We start from the raw sequence: 13,913 nt of genomic DNA on the forward strand, positions 1-13,913 counted from the left end.
TGAGAACTCTTACAAATGAGCAACCACTTCGCCTGAGGCAATACGAATCAGCACAAATGAGTACACCTCATTGCCTCACCTAATTAATAGTTCTCTATTTCAGCACTCCCTTTTGCTTCTGTCAGTGAAAAACCGTCCTATTGAGAATACATTTTTGCCTCAGCCAATGATAAATTGTGCTTTTCAGCACACCACCTTGCCTCAGCAAATCAGAAACCATCCTGTGCCATGCTCCGAGGCGAGGCTCAGTGCTTCTTTCACATGGTCTAACTGGAGGACAGAACTGACCTACCCAGAGACTTATTTATGGGTGGGATCCTTTGTGGGCCATTGCAACCAGCGCAGCACTAGATCACAAGCAAACTTATTTCTTGGATGGATTATATGTAGTTTTAAACAGTTTGGGATTCAGGACCCAAATCTCATTCCAGAATGAGTGCCATTGAATGATGCAAACTGCAATTTACACGATTGTTAAAGATCGTATTGTATTGAAACATTTATTTAGAACTTACCACATCTATGGGGCGCTGAAACACTTCTCTGTATGGCTAGCACGTTATATAGTGTCGGGTGTGGTTGGAAGGGTGTTGTCTTTCTTTTTGACTTGTTTCTTTGATGGGCGTGGTGACCACTGAGGTGCAGGTACCGTGTTGTGGGACAGATTGTTTAAAAGTGTCATGGGTGAAAAAGTGTTAGCGAAAGGCTGCAGTTCATGGTTTTCGGTAAGCTGGCAGCTTTGATTAACTCCACAGGTCCCATTATGAAATGTCTTATAATCACAGTCCACTACGGAGGTTATCACAGAGATTTGTCCATTCTGAGCCTTGTGTTTATGTTTATGTTGATGTAAATAGAGAGCAATTGAGTTCCTTGGGTCATCTGTCAGTAGAGTAGTGTTTGTGCCATTGTCAGTGCATTATGATGTCTGTATGTGCGGTGTTGAGCTTTCTGTGGTTACTCATCATCCGTGCTTTCTGGCACGAACACTGCAGGCAAGTCATGAGTTGTGGAGGTCTTCTGGGCCATCAATTTTTAGAATGATTTGCATTTCATCTACATATTGTAGCAGGTGAAGTTGAGCGATCTAATCAGGTCTAGTAAAGGGGCTAGGTCGATGTTGAATAAGAGAGGAGATATGATGGCCCCCTGAGGGACACCACAATATTGAATGTGAGTGGGCACTTTAAATAATGGTAGGTACACCAATCTTTAGCTGCCTTCGAAGTAAGAGGCAATCCATTTGAGAGCATTTTCACATATTTAAAGATGATGGGGTATTTGTAGTAGTGAACCATGTCAAATGCTACTGGGAACACAAGAGGCTATAGGGTGGCCACTCTGTTTTTCCTAGCAATGGGCCATTAGATAATGGTCTGTAGTTTGCTGGGTTGGATGGGTTGCGGACCTTCTTCTTGAGGAGTAGTCTAATGTGTGTGATTTTCAACTCCGGCAGGAAACAACCAAGTTCCAGGAACCTGTTAATTAAGTTTTTTGCTGCTTCCCCAGCAATCGGCTGCATGATTAATATCTTTAAAGATTTTTGGAGGTGCTGGGCCCAAAGTTGACCCCAATGGTGTATGTTCAATGAAACTATACAGTGATGGAGGCAAGCAGTGATATGACACTGCAGACACTAGTAGCTGAAATACCAAATCATGACGTCTGATGCATGGGACCATGTCCCTCTGACCCATATTAATTTGTGACCCTAATCCCTTAACTAATTTTCCCTCAATGTACAAAATGTTTGATCTACCTTCTTTTTCATTCGTGAATTACCCTCTCCAACCTTACCTCGTGTGATCCTGTCAGCTATGCCTTTATCACCCTTGTACCCTCGTGACCTTGACCCCTCTGTGTATGTTTTCTCCCTCAGGACATATTGATGTGTCTGAGATTCAGGAGACATTTCACAGTCTTGGTGTTTACATCTCCCTGCAGCAGGCTGAGAAAATCTTGCAGAGGTAAGCGTGCTCTAGGGCGCGATAAGTGTCTGCTTACTAAACCTTAGAGCATGCTATGTGTCCCCTAACAGGTGTGTCTTCTGATCACAGAGGGAAAAGGAGAGATCCAACGTTTCAACAGTTAAGTGTGAGTGTCTTCCTCAGGACACCAAGAGAGAGAATTGAAAGCAGACTGCGGACAGAGAGACTAGGATATCACCCTACTTATAGGTTCTCAAAGCGAAAGGAAATTCTAGAAAAGAGTAGCCACTGAGAAACCCACACCGTGGTGAAACATACAGTCACCCACTGGAAGCTGTTGATTATTCAGAGGATAGACGGCAATTGCCATTCCTAGCTGTTTTTGTAATGAGGGGCTGGGGTTTTTTGTTCTCCTTCTCGAGCAGCAACTGGAGAAAGGCTGTCATAGAAGTCCGAATTGCTAGCATCATTGTAAAAATATGAACATAGATACAACTTACATGCACTAGATTCGAACTCTGAATTTCTGGACACTCAGAAACCATAATTTAAACAAAGAAAAGAAACAATTGTTGTATGCAAAGTACTAGAGTGATATAAATAGAATTATGTTCTGAGATAGTGACAAGCTCTCTACCATGATTTTCAAGTGCCCTAATCTAACTGGTGACCCACCATCCCAGAACCGCAAACGTTCTGTAATTGTTTTATACTCTTGAAATTAAATGTATTAAAAAATGCCTGCTGCTGGTAGTTCCGTTAATTCTGTCAGGCAAACCAGCCAAGGCCTCACCTTTTCCTTCGACACATCTCAGCACTTCATGTTGTTGTCAGAACGTTCTGTGTCTGATATTATCCCTGGTTTCCTGTCATTTATAACCTCATAAAGGGATGAGTTTTTAGACAGCGACAAAGAGGCCCCTTGGCTAGGCGAGGTCTTTGTCTCTGGAAACACACTCTATTGGCTAATAGTAACCAGGTTCTAATTATTTTCTTAGGTTGAAGCTGCAAGTCTATCTGGACATACAAACCCTACCCTATTTTTCTCGCATCAGCCTGGTGCCAGTCTGTCTCTGTCAATCCTGTTATCCCCCATCTGATCTGTGACAGAGATTGATATGTTATCACCTTGTCAATGGAGTGTGTGTTTAAAAGTAAACCTAAGCAAAAGAAAAAGAAAACCAGGTACACATGGGTGTCCTCGACATGACCTTTAAAAGGAAAAAAAGCTGTGCTGAGAAATACCCATTCTAGTGCGCAGACATCGCCTTAGCAAGCCTCTTTCACAGAGAGTGCCATTGCCAGGAAACTTTCCATTCTAGGAGAGAGACCGAGGACCAAACTACTTAGTGAGCGAGCACGTGCCCATTGCTTTGAACTTGCCAACAAGAGCACTACGCTGCCAAGAAATAGTGAACCTGCGCCAGTACCAACTCTGGGGCTAAGTCCTACACCCTCCTTTTTGGAAGTCTGGAAAAGCTTCCCTCACCCCCACTGTATGGCTACTAAACGTCAGGTTGTCCTTCAACAGCAAGCTAATGTCACTAGCGCAAAGAGGCCCAATTTAAGTACTTCATATTCAGAGGCCTAACGAAACTAGTGGCGACCCTCCTGCAAAGTACATGGAGAGTGCCCCTCGTGTTGCACTCTGGAGCCCTCAGGTCAGGATACTGTGCTGAGGGGGCCCCCTGGAGCCCAGGGCCCCACCGCACCACAGGGTTTGCCGGGTCCTTTGTTATGCCACTGTTCATATTCTATAGATAGCCTCATTCTGTCATTTGTATGCTGCATCCCCTGTTCTCACCTGAGCTGTTTGTCATTGTAGCATGGATCAAGATGGCAGCATGACCATTAACTGGCATGAGTGGAGAGACCACTTCCTGCTGAACCCACTGGAGAACATGGAAGAAGTCATGCACTACTGGAAGCATTCCACGGTAAGGATCATGGGGCAGCAGTGGTGGGGAGGGGTACGGATGTTTGGGTCTTCAGTGGGCCCCGGGAGTTTTTCCATTAGTAACTCCAATAGGGCAATATTTTTGTAAAAGATATTTAGGACACAATGTTTCTGTCAGACCATATTTGAATTGCACTTCTCTGGTACCACACCCTACGGAAAGGGGAAGTATGTCTATTTGAAGTATTTGACTGGTGACTTGGACGAGTGTCCTGAAAGTGATGACCTCTGGAGAATTCCATAGTGAGTGCGGCACAGGTGGCGTAAAAGTACTAACAGAAATTAATGAATGAATTAAAGGTAGTGTAGCAAACGCCTTTCAGTACATTCTCTTTAAATGTGCCACAGCTAACAAACCAGAGCCTTGTAGGCCAAGGTAACTATTTGATGATTACCCTGCATTTGAGCTCTACAGCTCTGGGGCTTCCCAGTTGCTTGATCCAGAGCAGTCATCCCTGCCTGAAAAACAACTAACCACCACCCTCTTGAATAAATACCTGTGAAATTTGGGGCTGACTCATCCTCAAAGCAAGATCCTGTTTCTCTGTATCTTATTAGAGTTGATGTGGCGTGATAAGGAGATACAAAAACGGTTTATGTTGCTTTTGTTGGGAGTGAATACTTATCATCTTTTAGACCCATTGCCGCTGGACGATGTACCACATTTTCATGTTCTTCCTAGCTGCAGGAAGCGAGGAATATACCTTTCTTTTGTGTTTCTTGAAGAGGGCAGCCAATTTCTGTGCCTTTTAGCAGGAGGAGTGCTGCAATAGATGCCCTTCGAGCAGTGGGAGGGAAGAGCCATCTTCTGTTGCTGCTGATTTGGTTAGGAGGGAGATACCATCTGCTTTTGCAGTAGTAGGCGGGGAGGTGTCATCTTCAGTTGGTCTGCTGATGGAGGAGGTGTTGCTTCCACCTGTCTCGCTGGGTTGGGGGCTGTGATCCTTTGCCGGGATGGGAGTTTTCTCATTAAGATTGAAAGAAAGCTCCATGTTTTACTGTTACTGTTATTGCAGAAGAGATGTCGTCATCTGCTACGCATTCTCTGATTGGATGGGGAGTGACGTTCCACTTATGTGATTGAATAAGATGTGACCTGTTGCTTATAACCTTTGTGAGTGGATGAGAAGTGCCATGTTTTGCTGTTCCTGCTTTGACTGGGAGGGAGGTATCACAAGGTAGTTGCCATTTTCTGCTTCTTGCACTACGGTTGGGAAAGACTTGCCATGGTTTGCTACTCTTGCTGTTATTGAATGGGATGTGCTGTGCTCTGTTCTTGCAGCCGCATTCCACAAATGTAGTTGTGACTGGCATGGAGAGATATCACATTTGTGGCTTTTATTGTGCTTGGAGGGGGGGTTCATTTTCTAAGTCTCTCCTACCAAACAGTTTTAGCTGTCTGTTTGCATAAGATCTCTTGACTTGTGGAGCACACCAAAAGCTTACAGTGAGCTTAGGGCCCGCCCGTTCCTTACCACTGTTTGCCTTTACTGTCGGTCTCGTTTGATTACTTTTATTCAATGGCTTACCGTCCTCTTCGTTTGTTTGCCTATCTCATGGGGCATCTCTTCTTTAGAATAATTTGATATCCTGTCTTCTATATCCTTCCATAACTCATATTTGGGAAACTTTTTTTTTCTTTGTTTTTACACTTCTGCTTTATCCACCTGCTCTTCTATTTCTTCTCTACTCCTCGCAGTCTTCGAAACAATTTTTTTCATTTAAATTGACTTTTTTTTGGACGGTCTAGCAGCTGCATTTTCTTGCTGCTGGACTCCGCTTTTCAAAAAGTGCTTTTGTGTGTCTCAGTTGCTCCTTCACATCCCCGCCCAGTCCTCCTTCCTTCTCCTACACCTGCCACACACCAGCTCAGCCATTACCCCTCACCCGACACAGTAAATTATGTATTCTTTTTAATTAACATGTTTGTAGAGGTGCCCGCGGCTGCAGTTTGCTTCTGGGCCAGTCCTCTATCCAAAAAAGGATTTTGCACGAGTAAAATGTATTTTTCCATTAACCTGTCTAAGTGGCATCTGCCATCTTAAAACACCCACATAATGACTCATCACTGAGCCTTTAGCTCTCATTTTTTCTTTTCTGTTTTTTGGGCGATACTGCTCATTGCTGGCAAAAACTATTGGCAAATCCAGTTGTTCAACAGCATTAAACGTATTGGCTCTTTTAGTGCTTGTGTCTACATCTTACTGAAGCCTTGCCTCTTGCTATGGGGAGTGAGGGCTGCCATGTTGCACTGACCTTGCTGTGATTAGAAGGAGGTGTATATATATATATATATATATATATATATATATATATATATATATATATATATATTGTAAACAGATTTGATTGCGTTTCCGAATAATACAAGCACAGCTCACAAGGAGGTATAATCTTTTATGCCTTTTGTAGTGTCTGAATGGAAGACGTCTCTTTCTATTTCTTGTTCTAGTTGCAGAGCAGGTACCAGGCTTTGCTTCCCTTGCTGTTGTTACTCTGATTGAGGTATGTGCTGTACCAGTCACAACTGCTACCAGAAAGGGGTGAGAGGGTGGGGGGCAGCACATAGAGCATGGGTGCAGGGAAGGCAGTGAAATAATAAAAAAAAACCACTTACCTGCCCCTCTGTGGTGCGCCGCTCGGCTCCAGCCGCCTTGTCTTCTCTCCCCAACCAATCACGACACTTCTTTCATGCTGTTCCACAGCATGAAAGAAGTTCTGCGATTGGCCTGAGCAGGCAGAAATGCCGCTCAGGAGGAGAGTGGGGCAATGCACTTGGTCTAAGGATTTTTTTAATTATATTTCCTAACTATAACGTCCTTGTAACCTTTGTTTTTTCAGTGAATTTCTATGGTTTTTTTTAAGTTAAGTAAAATGATTTACCTTACTTTAATCCAACCCCTGCTGCGCTGCGGCCTGGCCCTAAGTCCAGCCCCCTGTGGGCATCCAACTGTGCACCACGCACAGCATTTGGCCATACGTGCCGGGGTTTGGCTACAGGGCCTGCAGCCAACCCCCCACAAGCACTCACCCCAACATCTTGCACGGCCTTCGCCCGTGCTTGTTGGGGAGATGGCCACAGGGCCCCCCCATATGTAGGCAACCTGGGACGGGGCACGCAGCCCTCTTCCCCAGGCCAATTACGGCCTTCAGAACCCCATCCATCAGGACCACCCAATTACTAAAAGGGAGGAAGGCTGCATGGCCTCTCTCCTTTTGGCCCTTGGGACCCCATCCCGGGAGCCTAGCCCATTACTAAAAGGGGAGGGGAGCCACGTGGCCCCCCTCTACGGGCCAATTTTGGCTACTAGGGACCCCATGCCCCAGCCAATTATTAAAAGGGGAGGGGGGCCACGCGGCCCTCCCTGGGTTGATTTTGGTTCAGTGAAACCCCATCCCCTGGGGCCTGGCCAATTATTTCAAGGGGAGGGGGACCACACACCCACCTTCCCGGTCCGAATTTGGCCCGAGGACCCCACCCCGCGTCTGGCCACTTGTTCTCGGGTGCCTTGGCTCCACCTAGGGCACCCAGTGTACACTGTTGGGGACCTTGGTGGGGAAAGGGCTTCAATGCCCCTGCCAGCTCCCCATCTCCAGTAGGAGCCAGCATTGCTCCTGCACGCAGGGAGCAGCAAAAATGATACTTCCTGCTTGCTGGAGCAATTCTTTTATCTGTTTTCCTGCCCGCTTGACAGTGGGCTGGAAAACAGATGAAAAATAGTTTTCCTGCTTCCCCAAGCAACAGCAAACAACTATGCCCCGAGGTTGGGCACCTGGGGACATAGGCAGGCAGCCCTGGGGGCTGGCAATCCCCAGGGCCATTAATGGCTCCAGAAGTGGGTCCACGCAGCCCTCACCTTTGTTTTTGCAGAGCCTGCCCCAGGGAAGTGGTGGTCCCTAGGGCCGAAAACGGCCCGGGAGGGGGCACCAAATCCATTGAAAATTCGACCATGCCCTGTGGAGGTGGTGGTCCTTGGGGCCGAAAATGTCCCCTCCTTATTTTCCAAAATCGGTCTTGCCCCGGTGAAGCTGGTGGTCCCTGGGGCAGTAATGGGCCCAGAAGGTGGGTCCACGCGGACCCCTCCCCTGGGTTTGTTCGGTCTTGCCCTGGGGAGGTGGTGGTCCCCGGGGCGTGAATGGCCTTGGAAGGGGGGGCACGTGACCCGCACCTCTTCATTTAACATGGGCCTGGCCACGGGGAGGTAGTGGTCCCATGGTCCGATATTGGCCATGGGGAGTGCAGTCGCATGCACCCCCTTTTAAAAATAAATATTGACATTTGGCCCCAGGTCGTGGCCCACCACGGGGCTCCACTATAAGCAAGCACGGGTAACCGTGCTTGTGTTTTTTGTTAATTATTCCAGAGATTTGCAGATCCTCCACGATTATTGCAGATTTTTTTTAATCGAAAAATACTTCTTGGTCCTTGTGGGTCTCCAGAGTTCCCCACCACCAGACCTCAGGGGTCTGGGTATTCCTGCCATGCCCCTTTCTCTTTTTTTTTATTTTTTACTTTTTTTTGGGACCTGGCTGAGTCTGAGTCCTAGAATGGCTGCCAACACTTTCTAGTTGAAGCAGCCAGTCAGATCTCAGCATGATATCTGTCAGATCCACAGAGGATCCACGTTTCTAGATATCTATATTTCTTTTTACTTTAATATTTAGTAAAATACTGAATGCATTTGTACTAAATCACAAAACTAGATCTTTCTAGACCAAGATCTAGCTTTCTGCTAAATTTGGTGTAATTCAGTACATTGGTTCAGGCCGTAGTTGTGGTGAAAAACCCTATGGAAAACTGCATGGAGGAAATGCATTTTGGGACCCCCCGTTTTTGTCTGCCACTGGTTGATGAATCTCCCCAAAACTTTAAATTCAGCAGCTGAAGTAATTAGTTTATGGGTTTTGAACATTTTGTGAAGATTTGTCAAATGGTGCTAAAGTTTTTGGCAAAACAAAAAACACTTTGTCAATGGGAATTAGGTGCTAACTATAACTAGCTTATATGTAGGGAGGCCATTTTCTTTTGGTCTAGTGGTATTAGGAGACATCTCACCCTACTTGTTCTGATCATGAAGTGTTAGCAGATTGGAAGTGGCATTTTGTTCTGCTTGTGCCGTGCTATTCCCGATGCCAACATCTTTTGATCTTCAAGAATTAGCAGAGTGGAAATATCCTGCAATATTAATGCGGACCTCTAATATTCTGATAATTTAGTGTCAGTGGAGAGAAGATTCCAAGCTCTCTTCGTGTAGTAATTGGGGATGCCATCTTTAATCCATCTTGTCTTAAAGGAGAGGAGACATTTTGTTCTCATCTTAGTGGGCATGCAATATTCTTTTGTCTTATACTATTATAGGAAAGTCTCCTCTTCTAATATTTCGTTATTAGCTGAGAGGAAGTGCAGATTTACTCTATTATTATGTTGTTAGAGGAGAGAACTCCTCTGGTCTTTTGATATTAGCGAATAGGAGTTGCAATTGAATTATTGTTTTATAGTGTTAGAGGAGAAGTCTTCTCTTTTGATCTTTTGAAATTAGTAGGAGGGATATGCAGTATTACTCTTGTCTGACAGAGGTTGACAAGAGGTTTACTTGCATATCTTACAGTTTTAGATAAGTGCAAATGCCATCTTCTGGTCTGCAGTTATTGGAGAGTGGATGACATCTTGTAGTCTTGCAGTGGGTGGAGAGGGAATGCCATATTATTTCAGCTTTTTGTTCGAGGAGAGGAGTTGCTAACATTTTCTGGCCATCTTGCATAGTTTAAGACTGGTCAGTGCCTGTGTTAAGTATCTGGGATAGGGTTGTGTTTCAGATTACATTGGGGGAGGGGAAGTCATCAAACTGGTGGTCAGATGCACTAAGATATTTTGTTGTTGCTGATCCTGCAGTTTCCGAAATTAGAGGGTTTGGGACCTCATCATGGGTTTTGGGTATTCACTAAACCCATTTTGTGATTTGAAAACGGCTTACCAAATCGCAAAAAGAGTTTACAAATGGATATCGAATCACAGTTTGTAAGGGACATGTTTAGGTTGTCCTTTCCTTACAAAATCAATAAATAAATAAAAAGCACAGATAACACAGATACTCAAGATGGTGTCTGGAAGACTAACATGCATTTAATGCAAAAATAGCCCACAGGTATTAAACAAATAAGCAAGTCAATGCCTAATCATCAGTTGAGCGATCCTGGCTAGTAGTTGGAGCATGAAATACTAAAATCAGTACATTTGGTGCCACGGTTAAGCACTTTTTATCAATGCAAGTGAATAGAAGGTGGATAAACAGAATGATAAAACAGAAACCCAGAGATAGGCACTAATGAGCAGATGCCAGGCCTTTCTAGTGGAAACAATGCAAGAAGTCCTTAGAAGAATATACAAGTATCACAGTTGAGCTGACTCTACAACTTTTCTCAAATTCTTGCTTTGCTATGCCAACTTCAAATCCAGGCTGTGCTTATTAGTACAGTGTGTCTAAAATGTGCAGTGTACAACACAGGATGACATAAATGGATACTCATTCGAAATGTACGTGTGAAATTATGCTAAGACTTCAGTAAACTTCAAACAGGTAGAGAAACAAGATAGCAATTCATTATTAAAATATAAAAGCACACATTAAAACACATATGTGGATTTGCATTTTGTAGTATATAAGCAATCATTATGGCATACATGTAAGTGAGTTTGCGTTCTCACTCTCAAATTGGAATTCGGTATGTGATGCAACAGTGGTTTGAAACCAAAAGTTCTGATCGTAAATCTTTGAAAAGTTACTGACACCTAACCGAAGGCGGTAACTCATTCAGGGATGTGGAATTTCATAAAATAGCTACTTATCCATGGGACAGGTTGCTTCATAAATCCACTTTGCCCTGTATAAAAATCCATTTGTCCATTTGGTGCCATATAGTGCGGCAACAAATTATGGCAGCAATTTCATTATATAAGAGCTTTTCTGATTGTTCCAGGGCCCATACTGTAGTAATGTTTAAATCTAGCATTTCCCTTATATTGCCACCTTTCCAAAGATCTACCTACTGGCGCTGGGGGTAGTAATAACTAATAGTTCCAGGATTTAAATGCCTTTTTGTGTGTGCAAACCTACTAACTTGCAAGTTTTAGGGGTTTTCACCAGCTCTTCTCTAATCTATTCCCATACTGAGAGAGGTTGGAAATTTACTCCTGACAAGAACAGCAGTAAAGTTTCTTCCACTGTTGGGGAAAAAAATTAGTTAAAGGGAAAGTGGACCTGTAAACACTCAACAGATTTTCACACAAGCAAATCAACACATTCATATTTGCTCGTGCTAAAATGCAGTTCACAAATATTTTGTAGGAGTACGATTTCCTGGCCTACTTCTGTAAATTCTTGTGAATTTGTGAAGCTGTAAATCTGCACTAATGCAGGAACGTATACTATGAGTGCACTTTTGTGACTTTCTTTATAAATTGGATGGATAAATAGGTCTGGTGTTAACTAAGACCTTTTGTTTTTTATTAAAATTCATCTCTTTCTCTATTGACTGGCTTCACTGTGAGTGACAGCATTCTGCTCTTTCACTAGAAGCATATCGGCACACAATGTAATTTTGTTCAGTACCAGAAACATTGTGGCAATGTGTACTTTTTGAGAACAAAAAATATTTTTATTTTTGCCAGTGTTTTTATGTAATGGCGGTCCGGCAGCTCCCACAGCTATAAAAATGAAAATTCATGTCAAAATAAGACAAGCATTGACAAAACCAAAAGGCTGACCACCAATTTTTTGGAGTTCTGACTTTGCCAATGCTTGTTTGGTTTAATGTTTTCCATAATTCTGTTGATACTTGTTAACCTGATATTGCATAATGAATATTTTTTGAAAATACTAGCATGCATCAACACATTTTACTAAGTGATGCTTCAAAGGAATAGTACCCAATATCTCACAGTAGTTTAGAAAAACGATTTTTTTTTTGAACAATTTAATTTGAAAGCAAAGAATAATCAATCTTGTTTTCAAGACTCTGCAAATATTTGCATCTAATCAGACAGCATTGTGGGAGCGTTAGAAGTAGCCTCATATTGTTAAACTTTCCAAACATGTGAATACATTTTTATACTGGAACCACTGTCAGTGCAGTCCAAAGCTTAGAACATTTCCTTAGAGCACTCCCCTTAATGATAAAGGCTTTGCATTAATGAACCATAAATACAAGTTCGAACAGCATTAACATATGAACACAAATATCGCCTTATCTGCAAACAGTGCCTTTCCTGACCCATAATGTACTTTAAAATGGCAGCCAAAGGGTTTGTGCTGCAAGGAGTGGGCCTGCTTGTCCCAAAGACAAACAGACATGAAAACCTGTTGTCCTTGACCCCAAACAATATGTCCTGGGAGTTGGACTATAGGAATTCCATATCCCTGCTCATTTGTTTGTTGAGGTGAAGGCAGTGGTCCACAGAGCCACTACCAACTCTCAAACACATTTTGAAAAATAAATACACTTTTCTTTTTAAACATAGTCTTGTTTCCTCTCAGGAAAACAGTCTGCATTTGAAAAAATGTAACTTTAATTATAAGTGATGATAGATGTGGTGGTCTGCAGGCTGACCCTGGCAAGCCACCTTTTCAGTGATGCCCTCCAATTGAAATGACTTGAAATTTACTACCTACCTCATTAATTAATAATTATATTGTGACAAACCCCACCCGAATGGCAATTTAATGAAATGACCTATTCGTACAAAAGACAGTTTGCAATATCACTGTCAGTTCATAATAGGTTGGTGCTTAATTTGCAAGAACTTTTTGGACATCAAATTCATCAAATTGTAAGTACATTTGCCCTAACAGCCTAAACATTTGGACGTCTGTCGATGTTATGTAGCTCTAAATTCTCCCAGTCCAAAATGTTGGTGATACATACTTCAGTCTAGAAATTTGGCAATTAATAGTTCTACCAGTGGGGATTTGTCCAGAACATGATATCTTGCAGACACCTAGTACATTAAATCATTTTCAAGCAACAGCAATTAGTTAGAAAAGGCCAGCTGAAAAACATCACAGAAACATCTCAGCGAGGTGGTCAAGGAAATAAAACTGACCTCCTTTCTGCGTGTGAATATTTTGGAGCTTCGATTGCAGGAATGATATTCGGAACACACTGCGGTCTCTGGAAGTCTTTTGCTTCTGTGGTGCCAATTTTTCATCTATTTTTGCTATTTTCTAGCATTAAAAACTTCAAAAAATGGTGCATCTGGCACAGTTACTGCAGGTTTAAGGGAGAATGAATCCCTTGTTAGACTGAAGTGGGGGGAATGGGGTGGGGGTGAGCAGTAACCCAGGTTGTGTCCAGCACTGTGGTCCCTTCGCCCTCTGCCCTCATTGTTCTCACGTGTAGGAGTGCAAAGGTGGGCACCTTGCCAACCGTGCTAAACTCACAGAGGAAATCTGAGCCCAAGAAAAACGATAATCCACATATCCTGCCTGAGAAGGAGGATTACCCTGGCAGAACTGGGTCAGATGAAGTAACCCATGAGACACTGGCACACATCAGGACCACTGGCAGAGGAAAGGTATGCTGGCAGAACTAGGGAACAATGGCAGATAGTTGGCAGAGGTAAAAATTGTTTGGAGAGGTAGGGAATGCTTGGAGGTGAAGGGTCTACTGGGAGTTTAGAGGAGCGCAAAAAGAAGTTGGGGAATGCTGAAGTGCTCTGGAATCTGTGAGACTTGAGAAACACTGGGAGAGTTGGGAAACACATTTGGTTGGTAGGGGAAAGCTGGGAGAGTTAGGGAATGCTGGGAGTGTTGCAACAGTTGGAATGTGCTTGGAAAGTAAAGCGATGTCACGCGAGTTCAACTCTGGTTTAGGTTAGCATTGCTGGCAGAGGTAAGGCCTGCCTGTAATGGTAGGGACACTGGGAAGGAAATCTGGGAGCTGTAGAGGCACGCTGGAGAGTTCAGGAATATTGGGAGAGGTGGTAGAAGACTAAACTAATTAGTAACGTGAGGACACTGGCAAACAGTGGA

General features: G+C 43.5%; 1 protein-coding gene across 2 annotated transcripts in view; it reads left to right on the plus strand.

Moving 5' to 3' along the window:
• The window catches only part of LOC138292073 (mitochondrial adenyl nucleotide antiporter SLC25A23-like), a 195,342-nt gene that overhangs the window by 14,630 nt on the left and 166,799 nt on the right, over positions 1 to 13,913 (plus strand). For both annotated transcript variants that reach the window (XM_069230435.1, XM_069230434.1), the window contains exons 3-4: positions 1,880 to 1,967; positions 3,754 to 3,865. In XM_069230435.1, coding sequence (XP_069086536.1) covers positions 1,880 to 1,967; positions 3,754 to 3,865 — 200 coding nt within the window. The remainder of the gene's footprint in view (positions 1 to 1,879; positions 1,968 to 3,753; positions 3,866 to 13,913) is intronic.

This window comes from Pleurodeles waltl, chromosome 4_2 (assembly GCF_031143425.1).
Source record: "Pleurodeles waltl isolate 20211129_DDA chromosome 4_2, aPleWal1.hap1.20221129, whole genome shotgun sequence".
Classification (NCBI taxonomy): Eukaryota; Metazoa; Chordata; class Amphibia; order Caudata; family Salamandridae; genus Pleurodeles; species Pleurodeles waltl.